Here is a 25,665-nt window from a genome sequence, read left to right as displayed (position 1 = left end):
TAGATCCATGTCTTTAGCTATTTTAGCTAGAAAGAGCTTTGTGGCTTAAATCCTGGAATGCTGATATGACATCTAAATCTAGATTACTATCTCTTTCTTTCCAAGGTAATAATTTATTTGGTTCCCAGTTGGATTCTATTATTTCAACTGTTACTGGGGGAAAGGGAGTTTTTCTGCCTCAGGATAAAAAACCTAAGGGCAAATCTAAGGCTTCTAACCGTTTTCGTTCCTTTCAATTGGAAACCTTCCTCAAATTGGAATAAATCCAAGCCTTTTAGGAAACCAAAGTCAGCCCCTAAGTCCGCATGAAGGTGCGGCCCTCATTCCAGCTCAGCTGGTAGGGGGCAGATTAAGGTTTCTTTCATGTAATTAGCAAGAGTCCATGAGCTAGTGACATATGGGATATACATTCCTACCAGGAGGGGCAAAGTTTCCCAAACCTTAAAATGCCTATAAATACACCCCTCACCACACCCACAATTCAGTTTTACAAACTTTGCCTCCGATGGAGGTGGTGAAGTAAGTTTGTGCTAGATTCTACGTTGATATGCGCTCCGCAGCAAGTTGGAGCCCGGTTTTCCTCTCAGCGTGCAGTGAATGTCAGAGGGATGTGAGGAGAGTATTGCCTATTTGAATGCAGTGATCTCCTTCTACGGGGTCTATTTCATAGGTTCTCTGTTATCGGTCGTAGAGATTCATCTCTTACCTCCCTTTTCAGATCGACGATATACTCTTATATATACCATTACCTCTGCTGATTCTCGTTTCAGTACTGGTTTGGCTTTCTACAAACATGTAGATGAGTGTCCTGGGGTAAGTAAATCTTATTTTCTGTGACACTCTAAGCTATGGTTGGGCACTTTGTTTATAAAGTTCTAAATATATGTATTCAAACATTTATTTGCCTTGACTCAGAATGTTCAACTTTCCTTATTTTTCAGACAGTCAGTTTCATATTTGGGATAATGCATTTGAATTAATCATTTTTTCTTACCTTCAAAAATGTGACTCTTTTTTTCCTGTGGGCTGTTAGGCTCGCGGGGGCTGAAAATGCTTCATTTTATTGCGTCATTCTTGGCGCGGACTTTTTTGGCGCAAAAATTATTTTCCGTTTCCGGCGTCATACGTGTCGCCGGAAGTTGCGTCATTTTTTGACGTTATTTTGCGCCAAAAATGTCGGCGTTCCGGATGTGGCGTCATTTTTGGCGCCAAAAGCATTTAGGCGCCAAATAATGTGGGCGTCTTATTTGGCGCTAAAAAATAAGGGCGTCGCTTTTGTCTCCACATTATTTAAGTCTTATTTTTTCATTGCTTCTGGTTGCTAGAAGCTTGTTCTTTGGCATTTTTTTTCCCATTCCTGAAACTGTCATTTAAGGAATTTGATCAATTTTGCTTTATATGTTGTTTTTTCTCTTACATATTGCAAGATGTCTCACGTTGCATCTGAGTCAGAAGATACTACAGGAAAATCGCTGTCTAGTGCTGGAGCTATCAAGCTAAGTGTATCTGCTATAATTTTTGGTATCTGTTTCTCCAGCTGTTGTTTGTATTGCATGTCATGACAAACTTATTAATGCAGATAAAATTTCCTTTAGTACTGTTACATTACCTGTTGCTGTTCCGTCAACATCTAATTTTCAGAGTGTTCCTGATAAACATAAGAGATTTTATTTTTTAAATCCATTAAGAAGGCTATGTCTGTTATTTCTCCTTCTAGTTTACATAAAAGTCTTTTAAAACTTCGCTTTTTTCAGATGAATTTTTAAATGAACATCATCATTCTGATACTGATAATGGTTCTTCTGGTTCAGAGGTTTCTGTCTCAGAGGTTGATGCTGATAAATCTTTGTATTTGTTCAAGATGGAATTTATTCGTTCTTTATTTAAAGAAGTATTAATTGCATTAGAAATAGAGGATTCTGGTCCTCTTGATACTAAATCTAAACGTTTAATTAAGGTTTTTAAATCTCCTGTAGTTATTCCAGAAGTGTTTAATCTCCCTGATGCTATTTCTGAAGTAATTTCCAGGGAATGGAATAATTTGGGTAATTCTTTTACTCCTTCTAAACGTTTAAGCAATTATATCCTGTGCCATCTGACAGATTAGAGTTTTTTTGGGACAAAATCCCTAAGGTTATGGGGCTGTCTCTACTCCTGCTAAATGTGCTACTATTCCTACGGTAGATAGTAATTCATTTTAAGGATCCTTTAGATAGGAAAATTGAATCCTTTCTAAGAAAAGCTTACTTATGTTCAGGTAATCTTCTTAGACCTGCTATATTTTTAGCGGATGTTGCTGCAGCTTCAACTTTTTGGTTAGAAGCTTTAGCGCAACAAGTAACAGATCATAATTTTATAGCATTATTATTATTCTATAACATGCTAATAATTTTATTGGTGATACCATCTTTTGATATTATTAGAGTTGATGTCAGGTATATGTCTCTAGCTATTTTAGCTAGAAAAGCTTTATGGATTAAACTTGGAATGCTGATATGTCTTCTAAGTCTACTTTGCTTTCCTTTTCTTTCCAGGGTAATAAATTATTATTTCAACTGTTTCTGGAAGGAAGGGAACTTTTTTTACCAAAGGATAAAAAATCTAAGGTAAATTTAGGTCTAATAATCATTTTTCGTTCCTTTCCTCACAATAAGGAACAAAAGCCTGATCCTTCATCCTCAGGAGCGGTATCAGTTTGGAAACTATTTCCAGTTTGGAATATATCCAAGCCTTATAGAAAACCTATAGCCAGCTCCTAAGTACCCATGAAGGTGCGGACCTTATTCCAGCTCAGCTGGTATGGGGCAGATTACGTTTGCTTCAAAGAAATTTTGATCAATTCCGTTCTCAATTTCTGGTTTTAGAACATTGTTTCAGAAAGGTACAGCATTGGCTTCAGTTAAGGCCTCCTGCTAAGAGATTTTTTTCTTTCCCGTGTCCCAGTTAACACAGCAAAGGCTCAGCATTTCTGAAATGTGTTTCAGATCTAGAGTTGGCTGGAGTAATTATGCCAGTTCCAGTTCTGGAACAGGGGCTGGGGTTTTATTTTATCTCTTCATTGTACCAAAGAAGGTCAATTCCTTCAGACCAGTTCCGGATCTATCAATATTGAATCGTTATGTAAGGATACCAACATTCAGTTTCTGTAGGACTGTCCTGCCTTTTGTTTAGCAAGGGCATTATATGTCTACAATAGATTTACAGGATGTGTATCTGCATATTCCGATTCATCCAGTTCACTTTTAGTGTCTGAGATTCTCTTTTTAGACAAGCATTACCAGTTTTGTGGCTCTACCGTTTGGCCTAGCCTCAGTTCCAAGAATTTTTTTTCAAAGATTCTCGGTGCCCTTCTTTCTGTAATCAGAGAACAGGGTTTTGGTATTTCCTTATTGGACGATATCTGGGTACTTGCTCAGTCTTCTCATTTTCGAAGAATCTCATATGAATCGACTTGTGTTGTTTCTTCAAGTTCATGGTTGGAGGATCAATTTACCAATCAGTTCATTGATTCCTCAGACAAGGGTAACCTTTTTAGGTTTCTAGAATAGATTCAGTGTCTATGACTCTGTCCTTGTCAGACAAGAGAAGTTTAACATTGATTTCAGCTTGTCAAAACTTTCAGTCACAATCATTCCCTTTGGTAGCCTTATGCATGGAAATTTTAGGTCTTAGGACTGCCGCATCAGATGCGATCTCCTTTGCTCGTTTTCACATGCGACCTCTTCAGCTCTGTATGCTGAACCAATGGTGCAGGGATTACTCAAAGATATCTCACTTAATATCTTTAAACCGATTATACGACACTCTCTGACATGGTGGACAGATCACCATCGTTTAGTTCAGGGGGCTTCTTTGTTCTTCCGACCTGGACTATAATCTCAACAGATGCAAGTCTTACAGGTTGGGGAGCTGTGTGGGGGTATCTGACTGCACAAGGGGTTTGGGAATCTCAGGAGGTGAGATTTCCGATCAATATTTTGGAACTCCGTGCAATTTCAGAGCTCTTCAGTCTTGGCCTCTTCTGAAGAGAGAGTTGTTCATTTGTTTTAAGATAGACAATGTCACAACTGTGGCATACATCAATCATCAAGGAGGGACTCATAGTCCTCTGGCTATGAAAGAAGTATCTCGAATTTTGGTTTGGGCGGAATCCAGCTCCTGTCTAATCTCTGCGGTTCATATCCCAGGTATGGACAATTGGAAAGCGGATTATCTCAGTCGCCAAACGTTGCACCTGGGCGAATGGTCTTCACCCAGAGGTATTTCCTCAGATTGTTCAAATGTGGGAACTCCCAGAAATAGATCTGATGGCTTCTCATCTAAACAAGAAACTTCCCTGGTATCTGTCCGGATCCAGGGATCCTCGGGCGGCGGCAGTGGATGCATTATCTCTTCCTTAAAAGTGTCATCCTGCCTATATCTTTCCGCCTCTAGTTCTTCTTCCAAGGGTATTCTCCAATATTCTAAGGAATGCTCGTTTGTCCTGCTGGTAGCTCCAGCATGGCCTCACAGGTTTTGGTATGCGGATCTTGTCCGGATGACCTCTTGCCAGCTGTGGACTCTTCCGTTAAGACCAGTCTTCTGTCTCAAGGTTCTTTTTTCCATCAGGATCTCAAAACCTTAATTTTAAGGTGTGGAGTTTGAACGCTTGATTCTTGGTCAAAGAGGTTTCTCTGACTCTGTGATTGATACTATGTGACAGGCTCGTAAATCTGTATCTAGAGAGATATATTATAGAGTCTGGAAGACTTATATTTCTTCAGGATGGTTTAGATAAAGGTTTGTCCGCAAGTTTCTTGAAAGACAAATCTCTGCTCTTTCTGTTCTTTTTCACAGAAGGATTGCTAATCTTCCTGATATTCATTGTTTTGTACAAGCTTTGGTTCGTATAAAACCTGTCATTAAGTCAATTTCTCCTCCTTGGAGTTTGAATTTGGTTCTGGGGGCTCTTCAAGCTCCTCCTTTTGAACCCATGCATTCTTTGGTCATTATATTACTTTCTTGGAAAGTTTTGTTTCTTTTGGCCATCTCTTCTGCCAGAAGAGTCTCTGAATTATCTACTCTTTTTTGTGAGTCTCCTTTTCTGATTTTGCATCAGGATAAGGCGGTGCTGCGCACTTCTTTTGAATTTTTTACCTAAGGTTGTGAATTCTAACAACATTAGTAGAGAAATTGTGGTTCCTTCATTATGTCCTAATCCTATGAATTCTAAGGAGAAATCATTGCATTCTTTGGATGCTGTTAGAGCTTTGTAATATTATGTTGAAGCTATTAAGTCTTTCCGAAAGACTTCTAGTCTATTTGTCATCTTTTCCGGTTCTAGAAAAGATCAGAAAGCTTCTGCCATTTCTTTGGCATCTTGGTTGAAATCTTTATTTCATCATGCCTATGTTGAGTCGGGTAACACTCCGCCTCAAAGGATTACAGCTCATTCTACTAGGTTAGTTTCTACTTCCTGGGCGTTTAAGAATGAAGCTTCGGTTGATCAGATTTGCAAAACAGCAACTTGGTCCTCTTTGCATACTTTTACTAAATTCTACCATTTTGATGTGTTTTCTTCTTCTGAAGCAGTTTTTGGTAGAAACGTACTTCAGGCAGTGGTTTCAGTTTGAATCTTCTGCTTATGTTTTTTCATTAAAATTTTTATTCTGGGTGTGGATTATTTTCAGCAGGAATTGGCTGTCTTTATTTTATCCCTCCCTCTCTAGTGACTCTTGTGTGGAAAGATCCACATCTTGGGTAATCATTATCCCATACGTCACTAGCTCATGGACTCTTGCTAATTACATGAAAGAAAACATAATTTATGTAAGAACTTACCTGATAAATTCATTTCTTTCATATTAGCAAGAGTCCATGAGGCCCGCCCTTTTTTGTGGTGGTTTTGATTTTTTTGTATAAAGCACAATTATTCCAATTCCTTATTTTATATGCTTTCGCACTTTTTTCTTATCACCCCACTTCTTGGCTATTCGTTAAACTGAATTGTGGGTGTGGTGAGGGGTGTATTTATAGGCATTTTAAGGTTTGGGAAACTTTGCCCCTCCTGGTAGGAATGTATATCCCATACGTCACTAGCTCATGGACTCTTGCTAATATGAAAGAAATGAATTTATCAGGTAAGTTCTTACATAAATTATGTTTTTTCAAGGATATTTGGATAAAATCTGTTCAAAATCAATGGATTCAGAGCATTGTCTCTCAAGGGTATCGAATAGGATTCAGAGTAAAACCTGCTGTGAGAAGATTTTTTTTCTCACGTATCCCAGTAAAGGCTCAGGCTTTCCTGAAGTGTGTTTCAGACCTGGAGTCTTCAGGGGTAATCATGCCAGTTTTATTCAAATCTATAAAGAAGGAAAATTTATTCAGACCAGTTCTGGATCTGAAAATTTTGAATCGTTATGTAAGAGTACCAACTTTCAAGATGGTGACTATAAGGACTATTCTGCCTTTTGTTCAGCAAGGACATTATATGTCCACAATAGACTTGCAGGATGCATACCTTCATATTCCGATTCATCCAGAACATTATCAGTGTCTGAGATTCTTTTCTAGACAAGCATTACCAATTGGTTGCTCTTCCATTTGGCCTAGCAACAGGTCCAAGAACCTTTTCAAATGTTCTGGGTGCCCTACTCTCTGTAATCAGAGAACAGAGTATTGCGGTGTTTACTTATTTGGACGACATCTTGGTACTAGCTCAGTCTTTACGTTCTGCAGAATCTCACACGAATCAACTAGTGTTGTTTCTTCGGAAACATGGTTGGAGGATCAATCAATCAAGAGTTTCTTGATTCCTCAACGAGGGTCACCTTTTTAGGCTTCCAGATAGATTCAGTGTCCATGACTCTGTCTCTAACAGACAAGAGACGTTTAAAATTGGTTGCAGCCTGCCGGCACCTTCAGTCTCAGTCATTCCCTTCAGTGGCTATGTGCATGGAAGTTTTAGGTCTCATGACTGCAGCATCGGACGCGATCCCCTTTGCTCGTTTTCACATGAGACCTCTTCAGCTTTGTATGCTGAATTAATGGTGCAGGGATTATACAAAGAAATCACAATTAATATCCTTAAATCCCAATGTACGACACTCTCTGACATGGTGGATAGATCACCATCGTTTAGTTCAAGGGGCTTCTTTTGTTTGGGGATCTCTGACAGCACAAGGGGTTTGGAAATCTCAAGAGGCGAGATTACCAATAAATATTTCTCCTACATTGGTGTGTCCGGACCACGGCTTCATCCTTACTTGTGGGATATTCTCATTCCCTACAGGAAATGGCAAAGAGAGCACACAGCAAAGCTGTCCATATAGCCCCCCCCTCTGGCTCCGCCCCCCAGTCATTCTCTTTGCCGCTCTGTACAAGTAGCATCTCCACGGGGATGGTAAAGAGTATGTGGTGTTAGTTGTAGTTTTATTTCTTCTATCAAGAGTTTGTTATTTTAAAATAGTGTCGGTTTGTACTATTTACTCTACAACAGAAAGTGATGAAGATTTCTGTTAAAAGAGGAGTATGATTTTAGCACCAGTAACTAAAATCCATTGCTGTTCCCACGCAGGACTGTTGAAACCAGAGAACTTCAGTTGGGGGAACAGTTTGCAGGCTTATCTGCTTCAGGTATGATCAGTCACTTTTCTAACAAGACCTAGTAATGCTAGAAGACTGTCAGTTTTCCCTTCTGGGATAGGTAAGCCATTTTCTTAGACTCAGTAACAGAATTAAGGCTTATAACTTGGGCTCTATGCTGGTTGACACTATTGTGGGCTAAGTCGTTTGGTTTTTATCATGTTTATGTGACATTTGGAGTGTTTTGCAAACTTTGAAACACTTTTGGGGATCTTTATTTGCGCCTGGCAGCCGTTTAGACACCTAATCTTGTCAGAAAGGCCTCTTCACTCTGGAATGCAGAGGGAGGAGGCCTCATTTTCGCGCCTAAGTTGCACAGTTACTTTCACTAGGCAGTGCATGCAGCTTCACGTGGAAGGTCCAGAGGTTTAGAAAAGGACTTCAGAGAGGCTTATTACTGTTGTGAATAACCCCTAAGGAAGGTAAACGCCGCAGCAAAGTCTGTGGCAGGGACTGTAGTGTGTTTAAACCGGTTAATTGTGATTTTAGCTCCGGTTTGGTCATTTAGGGGTTAAGTGGCTTGAAAATTGGTGTGCAATACTTTTAAAGCATTAAGACACTGGGGTATAAATTTCATAAAGATCGGATATTTCTTTGATGTTTTTTCGATCATTCAGAAATAAAGTGTGCCCTTTTTATTATTTAAAGAGACAGTAACGGTTTTGTTTAAAATTGTTTTTATTGCATTAAAAGTATTCCTAAGTCTGTTTAACATGTCTGTACCTTCAGATAGCCTATGTTCTGTGTGTTTGGAGGCCAAGGTGGTTCCCCCATTAAATGTATGTGCGAATTGTGCCATGGCGTCCAAACAGATTAAGGACAGTACTGTCACATTTAATAATGTTGCCCAAGATGATTCTTTAAATGAATGTAGTGGGGATAGTTCATCATCCTCTCCTTCTGTGTCAATACCAGCTTTGCCCGCGCAGGCGATACCTAGTACATCTAGCGCACCAATGCTTGTTACTATGCAGCAATTAACAGCAGTAATGGATAATTCTCTAGCAGCTCTTTTATCCAAACTGCCAGCATTTCCTAGAAAGCGTGATTGCTCAGTTTTAAATACAGAGGATGAGCAAGTAGGCGCAGAAGATAATTTATCTGTTATGCCCTCACATCAATCTGAGTTGGCAGTGAGGGAGGGTCTGTCCGAGGGAGAAATTTCTGACTCAGGAAAAATTTCTCAGCAGGCAGAACCTGATATCGTGGCATTTAAATTTAAGCTAGAACATCTCAGCGCTCTGCTTAAGGAGGTGCTAGCTACCCTTGATGATTGTGATACTTTGGTGATTCCAGAGAAGTTATGCAAAATGGACAAATTCTTAGAGGTCCCAGTGCACGCTGGTGCGTTTCCGATACCCAAGAGGGTGGCGGACATAGTGACTAAGGAGTGGGAGAAGCCAGGTGTTCCTTTTGTTCCCCCTCCTATATTTAAGAAAATGTTCCCCATTGTTGACCCCAGAAGGGATGCATGGCAAACGGTCCCTAAGGTAGAGGGGGCAGTTTCAACGTTAGCTAAGCGCACAACTATTCCTATAGAGGACAGTTGCGCTTTCAAAGATCCTATGGATAAAAAATTGGAAGGATTGCTTAAGAAGATTTTTGTTCAGCAAGGTTTCCTTCTTCAACCAATTTTGTGCATTATTCCTGTCACCACGGCGGCGTCTTTTTGGTTCGATGAACTAGAAAATTCGCTCCAAAAGGAAGACTCCATATGATGAGGTCATGGACAGAATTCACGCACTAAAGTTGGCTAATTCCTGTATTTTGGATGCCGCTTTTCAATTGGCTAAATTAGCGGCGAAAAATTCAGGTTTTGCAATAGTGGCGCGCAGGGCGCTTTGGCTAAAATCTTGGTCGGCGGATATGTCGTCCAAAACAAAATTACTTAATATTCCTTTCAACGTTAAGACCCTTTTCGTGCCAGAATTGAAGGAGATTATTTCAGACATCACTGGGGGAAAGGGCCATGCCCTTCCACAGGATAGGCCTTTCAAAGCAAAGAATAAGTCTAATTTTCATTCCTTTCGCAATTTCAGGAACGGACCGGCTTCTAACTCTGCAGCCTCTAGACAAGAGGGTAACACTTCCCAGCCTAAACCAGCATGGAAACCATTGCAAGGCTGGAACAAGGGAAAACAGGCCAAAAAGCCTGCTGCTGTTACCAAGACAGCATGAAGGGGTAGCCCCCGATCAGGGACCGGATCTAGTAGGGGGCAGACTTTCTCTCTTTGCTCAGGCTTGGGCAAGAGATGTTCCGGACCCCTGGGCACTAGAAATTGTTTCTCAGGGGTATCTTCTAGAGTTCAAGGAACTTCCTCCAAGGGGAAGGTTCCACATGTCTCGCTTATCTTTAGACCAGATAAAGAGACAGACATTCTTACGTTGCGTAGAAGACCTATTAAAGATGGGAGTGATACACCCAGTTCCAGCAGCGGAACAAGGACTGGGTTTTTACTCAAACCTGTTTGTAGTTCCCAAAAAAGAAGGGATTTTCAGGCCAATTCTGGACTTAAAAATTCTAAACAAATTCCTCAGAGTTCCATCATTCAAAATGGAAACCATTCGGACGATTTTACCAACGATCCAGGAGGGTCAATACATGTCTACCGTGGACCTAAAGGATGCGTACCTGCATATTCCTATCCACAAAGATCACCATCAGTTCCTGAGGTTCGCCATTCTGGACAAACATTACCAGTTCCATTGGGAACAATAATAGACTCTGTAGAAATGAAGATCTTTCTGACAGAGGTCAGGAAGTTAAAACTTCTGAACGCTTGTCGAGTTCTTCAATCTATTCCTCAACCCTCCATAGCTCAGTGCATGGAGGTAATAGGACTAATGGTTGCGGCAATGGACGTGGTTCCTTTTGCTCGAATTCATTTAAGACCATTGCAACTGTGCATGCTCAAACAGTGGATTGGGGATTATGCAGACTTGTCTCCCCAGATTCAAATGGACCAGAAAACCAGAGACTCACTCCTCTGGTGGTTGTCTCAGGATCACCTGTCTCAGGGAATGAGTTTCCGCAGACCAGAGTGGATCATTGTCATGACCGACGCCAGTCTCTTAGGCTGGGGCTCAGTCTGGGACTCCCTGAAAGCTCAGGGTCTATGGTCTCGGGAAGAGTCTCTCCTCCCGATAAACATTTTGGAACTGAGAGCGATATTCAATGCGCTCCTGGCTTGGCCTCAACTAGCGAAGGCCAAATTCGTACGATTTCAGTCGGACAACATGACGACTGTAGCGTACATCAATCATCAGGGAGGGACAAAGAGTTCCCTGGCGATGAGAGAGGTATCCAAGATCATCAAATGGGCGGAGGATCACTCCTGCCATCTATCTGCAATTCACATCCCAGGAGTAGACAACTGGGAGGCGGATTATTTGAGTTGTCAGACTTTCCATCCGGGGGAGTGGGAACTTCACCCGGAGGTCTTTGCCCAGTTAATTCAACTATTGGGCATTCCAGATATGGATCTGATGGCGTCTCGTCAGAACTCCAAGGTTCCACGCTACGGGTCCAGATCCAGGGATCCCAAGGCGACACTAGTAGATGCATTAGTGGCGCCTTGGTCGTTCAATCTAGCTTATGTGTTTCCACCGTTCCCTCTCCTTCCCAGGCTAGTAGCCAGGATCAAACAGGAGAAGGCTTCAGTGATTCTAATAGCTCCTGCATGGCCACGCAGGACTTGGTATGCAGACCTGGTGAATATGTCATCGGCTCCACCATGGAAGCTACCTTTGAGACAGGACCTTCTAGTACAAGGTCCATTCGAACATCCAAATCTAGTTTCTCTGCAACTGACTGCTTGGAAGTTGAACGCTTGATTCTATCTAAGCGTGGGTTTTCGGAATCTGTTATAGATAGTTCAGGCCAGAAAACCTGTGACCAGGAAAATTTACCATAAGATATGACAAAAATATATCTGTTGGTGCGAATCCAAGGGTTACTCATGGAGTAAAATTAGCATTCCTAGGATACTTTCTTTTCTCCAAGAGGGTTTGGAGAAAGGTTTGTCAGCTAGTTCTCTAAAAGGACAGATATCTGCTCTGTCTGTCTTGTTGCACAAACGTCTGGCAGCCGTGCCAGATGTACAAGCGTTTGTACAGGCGTTAGTCAGAATCAAGCCTGTCTACAGACCTATGACTCCTCCATGGAGTCTAAACTTAGTTCTTTCAGTTCTTCAAGGGGTTCCGTTTGAACCTTTGCATTCCATAGATATTAAGTTACTATCTTGGAAAGTTCTGTTTTTGGTTGCTATTTCTTCTGCTAGAAGAGTTTCTGAATTGTATGCTTCTTCGGAGGCTATTTTTGGGAGAAAGGTTTTGCAAGCCGTGGTGCCTTCCGTTTAGGTTACCTGACTTGTTCCCTCCCTTCATCCGTGTCCTAAAGCTTTGGTATTGGTTCCCACAAGTAAGGATGAAACCGTGGACCGGACACACCAATGTAGGAGAAAACAGAATATATGTTTACCTGATAAATTTCTTTCTCCTACGGTGTGTCCGGTCCACGGCCCGCCCTGGCTTTTAGTCAGGTTTAAAATTTTTATTTTTCTGTACACTACAGTCACCACGGCACCTTATAGTTTCTCCTTTTTCTCCTAACCGTCGGTCGAATGACTGGGGGGCGGAGCCAGAGGGGGGGGGCTATATGGACAGCTTTGCTGTGTGCTCTCTTTGCCATTTCCTGTAGGGAATGAGAATATCCCACATGTAAGGATGAAGCCGTGGACCGGACACACCGTAGGAGAAAGAAATTTATCAGGTAAACATAAATTCTGTTTTTAGAACTCCGTGCAATTCTCAGAGCTCTTCGGTTTTGGCCTCTGTTAAAGAGAGAACCGTTCATTTGTTTTCAGACAGACAATATCACAACAGTGGCATATGACAACCATCAGGGTGGGACTCACAGTCCCCAAGCTATGAAAGAAGTATCTTGAATACTTGTTTGGGCGGAATTCAGCTTCTGTCTAATTTCTGCGGTGCATATCCCAGGTGTAGACAATTGGGAAGCGGATTATCTCAGCTGCCAGACTTTACATCCAGGGGAGTGGTCTCTCCATCCAGATGTGTTTTCTCAGATTGTTCAGATGTGGGGTCTTCCAGAGATAGATCTCATGGCCTCTCATCTAAACAAGAAACTTCCCAGATACCTGTCCAGGTCCAGGGATGTTCAGGCGGAAGCAGTGGATGCGCTGACACTTCCTTGATGTTATCATCCTGCTTACATCTTCCCGCCTCTAGTTCTCCTTCCAAGAGTGATTTCCAAAATCATCATGGAACAATCATTTGTGTTGCTGGTGGCGCCAGCATGGCCATACAGGTTTTGGTATGCGGATCTGGTTCGGATGTCCAGTTGCCCGCCTTGGCCACTTCCGTTACGGCCAGACCTACTATCTCAAGGTCCGTTTTTCCATCAGGATCTCAAATCATTAAATTTGAAGGTATGGAAATTGAACGCTTAGTTCTAAGTCATAGAGGTTTCTCTGACTCAGTGATTATTACTATGTTACAAGCTCGTAAATCTGTCTCTAGAAAGATTTATTATACAGTTTGGAAGACTTACATTTCATGGTGTTCTCATAAATTTTCTTGGTATTCTTTTAGAATTCCTAGAATTTTACAGTTTCTTCAGGATGGTTTGGATAAGGGTTTTTTCTGCAAGTTCCTTGAAAGGACAATATCTCCGCTCTTTCTGTTTTATTTCACAGAAAGATTGCTAAACTTCCTGATATACACTGTTTTGTACAGGCTTTAGTTCGTATTAAGCCTGTCATTAAATCAATTTCTCCTCCTTGGAGTCTTAATTTGGTTCTGAAGCCTTTACAGGCTCCTCCTTTTGAGCCTATGCATTCTTTGGGCATTAAACTACTTTCTTGGAAAGTGTTGTTCCTTTTGACTATCTCTTCTGCTAGAAGAGTTTCTGAGCTATCTGCTCTTTCTTGTGAATCTCCTTTTCTGATTTTTCATCAGGATAAGGCGGTTTTGCGGACTTCATTTGAATTTTTACCTAAGGTTGTGAATTCTAACAACATTAGTAGAGAAATTGTTGTCCCTTCCTTGTGTCCTAATCCTAAGAATCCTTTGGAAAGATCCTTACATTCTTTGGATGTGGTGAGAGCTTTGAAATATTATGTTGAAGCTACTAAAGATTTCAGGAAGACTTCTAGTCTATTTGTTATATTTTCTGGTCCTAGGAAAGGTCAGAAGGCCTCTGCTATTTCCTTGGCCTCTTGGTTAAAGCTTTTAATTCATCAAGCTTATTTGGAGTCGGGTCAAGCCCTGCCTCAGAGAATTACAGCTCATTCTACAATATCAGTCTCCACTTCGTGGGCTTTTAAGAATGAAGCTTCAGTTGATCAGATTTGCAAAGCAGCAACTTGGTCCTCTTTGCATACATTTACTAAATTCTACCGTTTTGATGCATTTGCTTCTTCAGAAGCAGTTTTTGGTAGAAAAGTTCTTCAGGCAGCTGTTTCAGTTTGATTCTTTTGCTTTTGATTTAAGTTTTTTCTTTCAAATGAAAATAAACTTTTTTTTTTTGGGTGTCGACTAATTTTTTCAGCGGTATATGGCTATTTTTATTTTATTCCCTCCCTCTCTAGTGACTCTTGAGTGGAGATCCACATCTTGGGTATTGATATCCCATATGTCACTAGCTCATGGACTCTTGCCAATTACATGAAAGAAAACATAATTTATGTAAGAACTTACCTGATAAATTAATTTCTTTCATATTGGCAAGAGTCCATGAGGCCCACCCTTTTTATGGTGGTTATGATTTTTTGTATAAAGCACTATTATTTCCATATTTCCTTTGTTGATGCTTTCTACTCCTTTCTTTATCACCCCACTGCTTGGCTATTCGTTAAACTGAATTGTGGGTGTGGTGAGGGGTGTATTTATAGGCATTTTGAGGTTTGGGAAACTTTGCCCCTCCTGGTAGGATTGTATATCCCATATGTCACTAGCTCATGGACTCTTGCCAATATGAAAGAAATGAATTTATCAGGTAAGTTCTTACATAAAATGTTTTTGTCAAAAGAGCCATCCATACGTTTTTAGGAGGTGAGCTATGTTTTTTGTATATTGATATATGTATGATATTCCAAAAAAATTAGAGTAAGAATATGGGTAATGTGTGAAAAATGTTGATCTTTACAGGAAATGGCCTCACAGCAGAAGTATATAGGAAATAAGTTAGACTTCACAAACACCCCTGAATAATTAAGCACACACTAAATGGGTAGATAAAATAAGCTTTTTTGTTTTGTGTTCATGATCCATCTCTTTTTGTTTTTAGGATTGACTCTGAGAAACGGAGCCCAATATATAAAGGAAGTGCTGAGTCTGTGTATACAAATACAGCAGACACGCAGCCCCTCGTCATGTAAATGCATAGAGGATCAGGTAAATGAGTGCGGTCATGTGGCATCTCTCTAGTGTCACCAAACTTAGTGAACATAACCTAATGTCTTTGTCTCCTTTTCTATTATGCATCTCTCTAATTACCGTGTTATCCTCATTCAGTGATAATTTAGAGATCTTTCGTGCCCAGTGAATCAGTGTCATAGGTTAGTACAGTAAGTGAGATATTTTTCTTGGCAACATTTTTAAACACCTTATTTAATCAGGGTTTTTCTGTATGTCAATGCTCATTCAATTCTACTGCTCATTGGTCTAGATTGGTTTTTTTTTAAACCCGTTCAGATTAGGGGGTCACTTTTTTCCACTTGCAACAATGAACAATTCTATTAATTGAAGAAAAATAATTATAAGATAAATAAAACATTAAAAAAGCATTAATGCCCCAGGACTAGGTTGTACACGCCTGGTCTAGATACGCTAAATATTTGTAAGTCTTTGAAGAGATAAACCTATCCTACAATGTATTGTGCTGTGAGGCTGATTTACTAAACTTAGAGAGTTGCCTCATCATTTGGAGAATTGGTATCTCTGAAGAATAGTAATTAGAGAATACTTATTAATTCAGTATTGCTCTCTTGTCACTGCTCAGTCTGCATCCCTTGATTATTGTTAGTTCTTATATCTCGGATACGTAAAAATCATAGTGTGAGGCATAGGATGAAGATATTGAGCTGTCAATTCTGGGACATAAACTTTTTAAAACCTATAAACTATTAAAAATACAGACTTTACAGCCCTTAGAAATAGTGTGGATTCCTTCAGAAGCTGAAAAAGAGACAGAAAATGTCCAATTTACATGTATTGTTATAGCTAACCCATAACTCTCCTGTCTTCAATAAAAGATAACATGTCATTGTTTGTTTTTCATACATTATGCACATATAGTCATTGTAAATGTTCAGTATGAAGGATGACCATGTCATCCTCCGGTTTACTTACTATGTGCAGAGCATGTCACTGCTGTCCTAATGCTTAGCACATTTTTTAGCAGCAGAATAGAGAGGAACTGGAGGTTTCTTCTCACTTTTAATATCCCCACATCTTTTTTGACTTGATGACATCATAACATAGTGTGTGATTACATCATACACAATGATCAAGTAGCTACGGGTGAAAGTACATCCTTCTTGTTTGGTACCTACTTACAGAACCCATCTCTCACCCTCTGCACTGCTTAGGGGGAGAAGCAGCAATTAAGCTAAAATTCAAAATTAAAAGTAAGACCCAGGGAGTTTTGTCTGAAGTATTAGGTGTCTAAGTCCTTGTCTCCTCCTATTAGACCTAGAGGAATAAATTACCTTTTATTTGAAAGTGCAGATGTTCTCTTTCTTATAGGGGTTTACTTGTTACTCTGTGATGGATGTGATCACTATGATATTTTCTGTAAATGGGTTTGCAGAACTCTTATGTCCTCATAAGCACCCAAAGGTGTATGGGGTTGTATTTTGGAAAAATAGGGGGTCCATCTTTTCAGGTGATTGTCATAAAAATTGCATTCACCTACCTAATGAATTTACTATAGTTACTGTCCTCTAGTTGCCTCTATCCCCCTAAATACTGCATACACCTCATGCAAACAAAACCCCACATCTGAATGAGAAGATTTATCATGCCCCTCTAGGTAGCAAGAGATCGCTATAGAAATGGCAAGCAACTGTATACTATGTGGCTTTTAGTGTGCTCTATAAGCATCACATCTAATCACCAAAATGGGATCAATGTTTTTTTCCTAATATATGGAGAGTCCACAACGTCATCAATTACTAGTGGGGATATCACTCCTGGCCAGCAGGAGGATGCAAAGAGCACCACAGCAAAGCTGTTAAGTATCACTCCCCTTCACATAATCTCCAGTCATTCTCTTCGCCTCTTTCAATGGAGGAGGTAAAGTTCTGGTGTCTGAAGAAAATGGATTTCTTTTCACTACAAGCAAGATTTTGAGTATAGCTGTAGTCCACACCAATCTCTGCAGTAGAGTAGTGGTGGCTTTAAAGCAGTTAGGAACTTGAGGTGGGCCGTGCTGTGTTTTCCTAATATTTATTTCTAATGACACAATGAGTCCACGGATCATCTAATTACTAATGGGATATATCACTCCTGCCCAGCAGGAGGCGGCAAAGAGCACCACAGCAAAGCTGTTAAATATCACCTCCCTTCCCTCCCACCCCAGTCATTCTCTTTGCCTACGTTAGTGCAAGGAAGTGGTAAAGTTAGGTGTCAGAAAAGATTCTTCAAGCAAGATTTTATTATTTTTTAAGTAGTGCAAGATTGTGCTTCTTTGTCCTAGGGTGTAGCCGTAGTCCACATCAGTCTCTTCAGTATGGCAGTGGTGGCTTTAGAGCAATGGGAACTTGTGGGACATAATTCTCACTGTGCCTCCCATGTAATTTATGCTGCCCTAACTCAGTCTTTATTTCTTTCCACAGGTCTATATGAAGGAGATGACCTCTCAAACCTGGTGAGCTGCCTTGCTGTCGGGCAGATTTGTGAGGTAAGTGCTGACTTTATTATTTCTGGGGGAAGAAAGAAAACACTCAGAAAGAAAGAAGTGGGCACTTTATTTCAGAACATAACATTATAAAGGGCTCAGAGTGAGGGCACTTTATTATAGTGGGACACTTAAACTCTCCTATACTGGAGAGGACCAGCAAAGAAGCTGAGGTTTAGAGGTGATCTATTATTGTTATTTAGCTAGTTTATTCACTCTGCAGTCTACAGTAAAAAAGTTACGTTTTTAAATTTAAAGAAACAGTAACATTTTTTTCAATTTAATTTTTTAGTAAAAAAAAATTAAGGTTTTTATTCGATAATTTGATCCATTGTGAGTCAGAATGGACCAAGAGACTTTGCAAAATCTTTGTGTTTTGATGCCAATGTGGAACCACCAATCCCTTTCTGTTCCTCATGTATTGAGAGGACTTTAAATTATAGGGATAGACTTTTTCCTAAGCCAACATTTTCCAAGGCGGATGCTTTTCAGGAGTCTAACGACAATGTTCAATATATTCCGCAGCTTTCTACTCAAGCGTCCCAAATTTTACCACCCAAACATGCAGTGCCCTGCACTTCCTCTCTAACTCCTCCTGGAGTTACGTTGCAAGACATCGCTTCTCTCATGTCTTCTGCAGTTTCTGATGCATTGTCTGCTTTTCTCATGTTGCAGGGTAAGTGTAAGAGGAAAAACAAACAGTCAGTAAGCGAGGTTTCTGAAGCAGTTGTTGCTATTTCTAATGCCCCCTCCTAGAAGCCTGAGGAGGAGGATACTTCGGTAGCATCTGAAGGTGAAATATTAGATTCTGACAGTGTAATTCCTCTTGCTGATACTGAAGTTGTAACTTTCAGGTTTAAGCTAGAACACCTCCGTCTGTTACTCAAGGAGGTTTTAGCTACATTGGATGACAGCGACACTATGGTCGTAGTTAATTCTAAGAAATCCAGTAAGCTAAATAAATATTTTGATGTACCTTCCTCGGTAGAGGTTTTTAAAGTACCAGACCGAGCTTCTGAGATCATTGCTAAGGAATGGGAGAGACCGGGTATCCCTTTTTCTCCATCTCCTATATTTAAAAAGATGTTTCCTATAGCGGAGTCTATCAAGGAGGCTTGACAAACAGTACCCAAGGTGGAAGGAGCTATTTTCACTTTGGCCAAGAGAACTACTATCCCCATAGAGGATAGTTGTGCCTTTAAAAATCCTATGGATAAGAAATTAGAGGGGTTACTCAAGAAGATGTATGTACATCAAGGTTTACAATGGCAACCTGCTGTGTGCATTGCTACCGTCACTAGTGCAGCGGCATATTGGTTTGATGCGTTGTCTGATGCTATCAGGACAGAAACTCCCCTTGATGAGATCCAGGATAGGATAAACCCCTTAAGCTGGCTAATTCCTTTATTACTGATAAACTTTTAGCGCTTCCTTACAAGGGAAAGACCTTGTTTGGACCGGATTTGACCGAAATAATCTCTGATATTACGGGAGGAAAGGCTCATCTTCTCCCTCAGGATAAGAGAAACAAACAAAAGGGACGTCAGAGTAATTTTCGTTCCTTTCGAAATTTCAAGGGAAATTCTTCCTCTTCCAAGCAAGAACAGTCTAAACCTTCCTGGAGACCCAATCAATCTTGGAACAAGGGAAAACAATCCAAAAAGCCTGCTGTTGAATCAAAGACCGCATGAAGGGCCTGCCCCCGATCCGGAACCGGATCTTGTGGCAGGCAGGCTTTCCTTCTTCTCTCAGGCTTGGGTTTGAGATGTTCAGGATCCCTGGGCAGTGGACATAGTGTCCCAGGGATACAAACTAGAGTTCAATACATTTCCTCCCAGAGGCAGGTTTCTGCTTTCAAGATTATCTGTAGACAAGACAAAAAGAGAGGCGTTCTTACACTGTGTACAGGACCTCTCTGACCTTGGAGTGATAGTTCCTGTTCCGATGCAGGAACGGGGTCTGGGGTTTTATTCCAATCTGTTTGTGGTTCCCAAAGAGGAGGGAACCTTCAGACCCATTTTAAATCTCAAGAGTCTAAACAAATTCCTCAGAGTACCGTCCTACAAGATGGAAACTATTCGTTACATCCTTCCTTTGGTCCAAGAGGGTCAATTTATGACAACGGTGGATTTAAAGGACGCGTACCTGCATGTTCCCTGTCACAGGGATCATCACAAGTTTCTAAGGTTTGCATTTCTAGACAAACACTTCCAATTCGTGGCTCTTCCTTTCGGCCTTGCCACAGCTCCCAGAATTTTCTCAAAGGCTCTGGGATCCCTGTTGGCGGGGCTCCCATTTCAGGGCATTGCAGTGGCGCCCTATCTGGACGACATCCTGTTCCAGGCACCATTCTTTCCTGCGATCCCACGGATGGAAGGTAAATTTGGAAAAGAGCTCCTTAGTTCAAAATACAAGGGTAACTTTCTTGGGAACTATAATAGATTCCCTGTCAATGAAAATCTTTCTTTCATGTAATTAGCAAGAGTCCATGAGCTAGTGACGTATGGGATATACATTCCTACCAGGAGGGGCAAAGTTTCCCAAACCTCAAAATGCCTATAAATACACCCCTCACCACACCCACAATTCAGTTTTACAAACTTTGCCTCCTATGGAGGTGGTGAAGTAAGTTTGTGCTAGATTCTACGTTGATTTGCGCTCCGCAGCAAGTTGGAGCCCGGTTTTCCTCTCAGCGTGCAGTGAATGTCAGAGGGATGTGAGGAGAGTATTGCCTATTTGAATGTAGTGATCTCCTTCTACGGGGTCTATTTCATAGGTTCTCTGTTATCGGTCGTAGAGATTCATCTCTTACCTCCCTTTTCAGATCGACGATATACTCTTATTTATATACCATTACCTCTGCTGATTCTCGTTTCAGTACTGGTTTGGCTTTCTACAAACATGTAGATGAGTGTCCTGGGGTAAGTAAATCTTATTTCTCCTGTTAAGTGTGGTCAGTCCACGGGTCATCATTACTTCTGGGATATTAACTCCTCCCCAACAGGAAGTGCAAGAGGATCACCCAAGCAGAGCTGCTATATAGCTCCTCCCCTCTACGTCACACCCAGTCATTCTCTTGCACCCAACTAATAGATAGGATGTGTGAGAGGACTGTGGTAATTATACTTAGTTTTTTATATCTTCAATCAAAAGTTTGTTATTTTAAAACAGCACCGGAGTGTGTTGTTTCTTCTCAGGTAGAATTTGAAGAAGAATCTACCTGAGTTTTTGGATGATTTTAGCCGGCGTAGCTAAAATTCATTTTGCTGTTCTCGGCCATTCTGAGGAGTGAGGTAAACTTCAGATCAGGGGACAGCGGGCAGGTTCACCTGCAAAGAGGTATGTTGCAGTATATTATTTTCTAGGAATGGAATTGACTAAGAAAATACTGCCAATACCAATATAATGTAAGTTCAGCCTTAAATGCAGTAGTAGCAACTGGTATCAGGCTGTTTATGTATATATGTGTACACTTCAGTATTCTGGGGAATGGCACTTCTCTGGGTAATACTATATGCATATAATCTTTAGCCTTACTTGCAGTGGGAACGTCTAGCAACAGGCTGTTTAATGACATTTCATGATATTTAATTTTAAACGTTTTTGCTGGCATGCTAAATTGTTTAAATATCTGAGGTACTGGGTGAAAAAAAATTTTGGGCACTTTTTTCCACTTGGCTGTCGTTTATTTTAATTTGTGACAGTTTACTGAGCTTCCCTCACTGCTGTGGGTGAGGGGGAGGGGCCTATTTTGGCGCTTTTTGCTATGCATCAGAAATTCAGTCAAAAGTCTTTTTCTCTTCCTGCATGTTCCGGATTGTCTCTACAGAGCTCAAGGGTCTTCAAAAATTATTTTGAGGGAGGTAATCACTCACAGCAGACCTGTGAGATTGTGCTTTGACTGTGATAAAAAACGTTTATATTTTGTACATTTGTTTCTCTGCTATTAAGGGTTAGTTATCCATTGCTAATGGGGGCAATCCTTTGCTAAATTTATGCTTTTACTGGGAAAAATCTGATTGTTATAATTTTTCCGGTTTCTTATTATTAAACTGTCATAATTTTTTTCTGTGCTTCTTAAAGGCACAGTGCGTTTTTCATATTACTTGTAATTTGAGTGAAAAGTATTTCCAAGCTTGCTAGTTTAATTGCTAGATTGTTAAACATGTCTGATTCAGAGGAATATCTCTGTGCTATATGTGCAAAAGCCAAGGTGGAGCCCAATAGAAATTTATGTACTAATTGCATTGATGCTACTTTGAATAAAAGTCATTCTGTACAAATTGAACATCATTCACCAAACAACGAGGGGGAAGTTATGCCGACTAACTTGCCTCACGTGTCAGTACCTGCATCTCCCGCTCGGGAGGTGCGTGATATTGTAACGCCGAGTACTTCAGGGCGGCCATTACAAATCACACTACAGGACATGGCTAATGTTATGACTGAAGTTTTGTCTAAATTACCAGAACTTAGAGGTAAGCGAGATCACTCTGGGGTGAGAACAGAGTGCGCTGACAATATTAGGGCCATGTCAGATACTGCGTCACAATTTGCAGAACATGAGGACGGAGAGCTTCATTCTGCAGGTGACGGATCTGATCCAAATAAACTGGATTCAGACATTTCAAATTTTAAGTTTAAGCTGGAAAACCTCCGTGTATTACTAGGGGAGGTCTTAGCGGCTCTGAATGATTGTAACACAGTTGCAATACCAGAGAAAATGTGTAGGTTGGATAAATATTTTGCGGTACCGTCGAGTACCGACGTTTTTCCAATACCTAAGAGACTTACTGAAATTGTTACTAAGGAGTGGGATAGACCCGGTGTGCCTTTCTCACCCCCTCCTATATTCAGAAAGATGTTTCCAATAGACACCACCACACGGGACTTATGGCAAACGGTCCCTAAGGTGGAGGGAGCAGTTTCTACTTTAGCTAAGCGTACCACTATCCCGGTGGAGGATAGCTGCGCCTTTTCAGATCCAATGGATAAAAAATTAGAGGGTTACCTTAAGAAAATGTTTGTTCAACAAGGTTTTATATTGCAACCCCTTGCATGCATTGCGCCTGTCACGGCTGCAGCAGCATTTTGGTTTGAGTCTCTGGAAGAGACCCTTGAATCAGCTCCATTGGATGAGATTACACACAAGCTTAAAACCCTTAAGCTAGCTAATTCATTTATTTCTGATGCCGTATTACACTTAACTAAACTTACGGCTAAGAATTCCGGATTCGCCATTCAGGCACGCAGAGCGCTGTGGCTAAAATCCTGGTCAGCTGATGTTACTTCTAAATCTAAATTACTTAACATACCTTTCAAAGGGCAGACCTTATTCGGGCCCGGTTTGAAGGAAATTATCGCTGACATTACAGGAGGTAAAGGCCATGCCCTGCCTCAAGACAGAGCCAAACCTAGGGCTAGACAGTCTAATTTTCGTGCCTTTCGTAACTTCAAGGCAGGAGCAGCATCAACTTCCTCTGCACCAAAACAGGAAGGAGCTGTTGCTCGATACAGACAAGGCTGGAAACCTAACCAGTCCTGGAACAAGGGCAAGCAGGCCAGAAAACCTGCTGCTGCCCCTAAGACAGCGCATGAAGTGAGGGCCCCCGATCCGGGAACGGATCTAGTGGGGGGCAGACTCTCTCTCTTCGCCCAGGCTTGGGCAAGAGATGATCCCTGGGCGTTAGAGATCATATCTCAGGGATATCTTCTGGACTTCATCTTTCAAGGTTGTCAACAAACCAGATAAAGAAAGAGGCGTTTCTACGCTGTGTACAAGATCTTTTACTAATGGGAGTGATCCATCCGGTTCCGCGGTCGGAACACGGACAAGGGTTTTACTCAAATCTGTTTGTGGTTCCCAAGAAAGAAGGAACCTTCAGACCAATCTTGGATTTAAAGATCCTAAACAAATTCCTAAGAGTTCCATCGTTCAAAATGGAAACTATTCGGACAATCTTACCCATGATCCAAAAGGGTCAGTACATGACCACAGTGGATTTAAAGGATGCCTACCTTCATATACCGATTCACAAAGATCATTACCGGTATCTAAGGTTTGCCTTCTTAGACAGGCATTACCAGTTTGTAGCTCTTCCATTCGGGTTGGCTACGGCTCCAAGAATCTTCACAAAGGTTCTGGGCTCTCTTCTGGCGGTGCTAAGGCCGCGAGGAATTTCGGTGGCTCCGTACCTAGACGACATTCTGATACAAGCGTCAAGCTTTCAAACTGCCAGGTCTCATACAGAGTTAGTACTGGCATTTCTAAGGTCGCATGGGTGGAAGGTGAATGTAGAGAAGAGTTCTCTCTTACCACTCACAAGGGTTCCCTTCTTGGGAACTCTTATAGACTCTGTAGAAATGAAGATTTACCTGACAGAAGACAGGTTAACAAAGCTTCAAAAGGCTTGCCGTGTCCTTCATTCCATTCAACACCCGTCAGTGGCTCAATGCATGGAGGTAATCGGCTTAATGGTAGCGGCAATGGACATAGTACCCTTTGCACGCCTACATTTCAGACCGCTGCAATTATGCATGCTAAGTCAGTGGAATGGGGATTACTCAGATTTGTCCCCTACTCTGAATCTGGATCAAGAGACCAGAAATTCTCTTCTATGGTGGCTTTCTCGGCCACATCTGTCCAGGGGGATGCCATTCAGCAGACCAGATTGGACAATTGTAACAATAGACGCCAGCCTACTAGGTTGGGGCGCTGTCTGGAATTCCCTGAAGGCTCAGGGATCATGGACTCAGGAGGAGAGTCTCCTTCCAATAAACATTCTGGAATTGAGAGCAGTTCTCAATGCCCTTCTGGCTTGGCCTCAGTTAACAACTCGGGGGTTCATCAGGTTTCAGTCGGACAACATCACGACTGTAGCTTACATCAACCATCAAGGAGGGACAAGAAGCTCCCTAGCGATGATGGAAGTATCAAAGATAATTCGCTGGGCAGAGTCTCACTCTTGCCACCTGTCAGCGATCCACATTCCTGGAGTGGAGAACTGGGAGGCGGATTTCCTAAGTCGTCAGACTTTTCATCCGGGGGAGTAGGAACTTCATCCGGAGGTCTTTGCTCAAATACTTTTACTTTGGGGCAAACCAGAGATAGATCTCATGGCGTCTCGCCAGAACGCCAAGCTTCCTTGTTACGGGTCCAGGGACCCGGGAGCGGTCCTGGTAGATGCTTTGACAGCACCTTGGACCTTCGGGATGGCCTATGTGTTTCCACCCTTCCCGATGCTTCCTCGATTGATTGCCAGGATCAAACAGGAGAGAGCATCGGTGATTCTAATAGCGCCTGCGTGGCCACGCAGGACCTGGTATGCAGATCTAGTGGACATGTCATCCTGTCCACCTTGGTCTCTGCCTCTGAGACAGGACCTTCTAATTCAGGGTCCTTTCAAACATCAAAATCTAATTTCTCTGAAGCTGACTGCTTGGAAATTGAACGCTTGATTTTATCAAAGCGTGGTTTTTCGGAGTCAGTTATTGATACCTTAATACAGGCTAGGAAGCCTGTTACCAGAAAGATTTACCATAAAATATGGCGTAAATACTTACATTGGTGCGAATCCAAGAGTTACTCATGGAGTAAAGTTAGGATTCCTAGGATATTGTCTTTTCTACAAGAAGGTTTAGAAAAGGGTTTATCTGCTAGTTCCTTAAAGGGACAGATCTCAGCTCTGTCCATTCTTTTACACAAGCGTCTGTCAGAAGTTCCAGACGTTCAGGCTTTTTGCCAGGCTTTGGCCAGGATTAAGCCTGTGTTTAAAACTGTTGCTCCACCATGGAGCTTAAATTTAGTTCTTAACGTTTTACAGGGTGTTCCGTTTGAACCCCTTCATTCCATTGATATCAAGCTGTTATCTTGGAAAGTTCTGTTTTTAATGGCTATTTCCTCGGCTCGTAGAGTCTCTGAGTTATCAGCCTTACACTGTGATTCTCCGTATCTGATTTTTCATTCAGATAAGGTTGTTCTGCGTACTAAACCTGGGTTCTTACCTAAGGTTGTCGCTAACAAGAATATCAATCAAGAGATTGTTGTGCCATCATTGTGTCCGAATCCTTCTTCAAAGAAGGAACGACTTCTGCACAATCTAGATGTAGTCCGTGCC

The 25,665-nt window shown here is 41.4% G+C and overlaps 1 protein-coding gene across 1 annotated transcript in view; it reads left to right on the top strand.

Annotated features, from left to right (window-relative positions):
• The window catches only part of LOC128639057 (B-cell receptor CD22), a 242,091-nt gene that overhangs the window by 150,611 nt on the left and 65,815 nt on the right, over nucleotides 1–25,665 (top strand). The window contains exon 7 of the mRNA XM_053691200.1: nucleotides 14,936–15,042. Within this exon, the coding sequence (XP_053547175.1) occupies nucleotides 14,936–15,026 (91 nt within the window). The 3' untranslated portion in view covers nucleotides 15,027–15,042. The remainder of the gene's footprint in view (nucleotides 1–14,935; nucleotides 15,043–25,665) is intronic.

This window comes from Bombina bombina, chromosome 8, assembly GCF_027579735.1.
Source record: "Bombina bombina isolate aBomBom1 chromosome 8, aBomBom1.pri, whole genome shotgun sequence".
Taxonomy (NCBI): Eukaryota; Metazoa; Chordata; class Amphibia; order Anura; family Bombinatoridae; genus Bombina; species Bombina bombina.
Note: the sequence above shows the minus strand (reverse complement) of the source record. Positions and strands in the feature narration are given on the sequence as shown.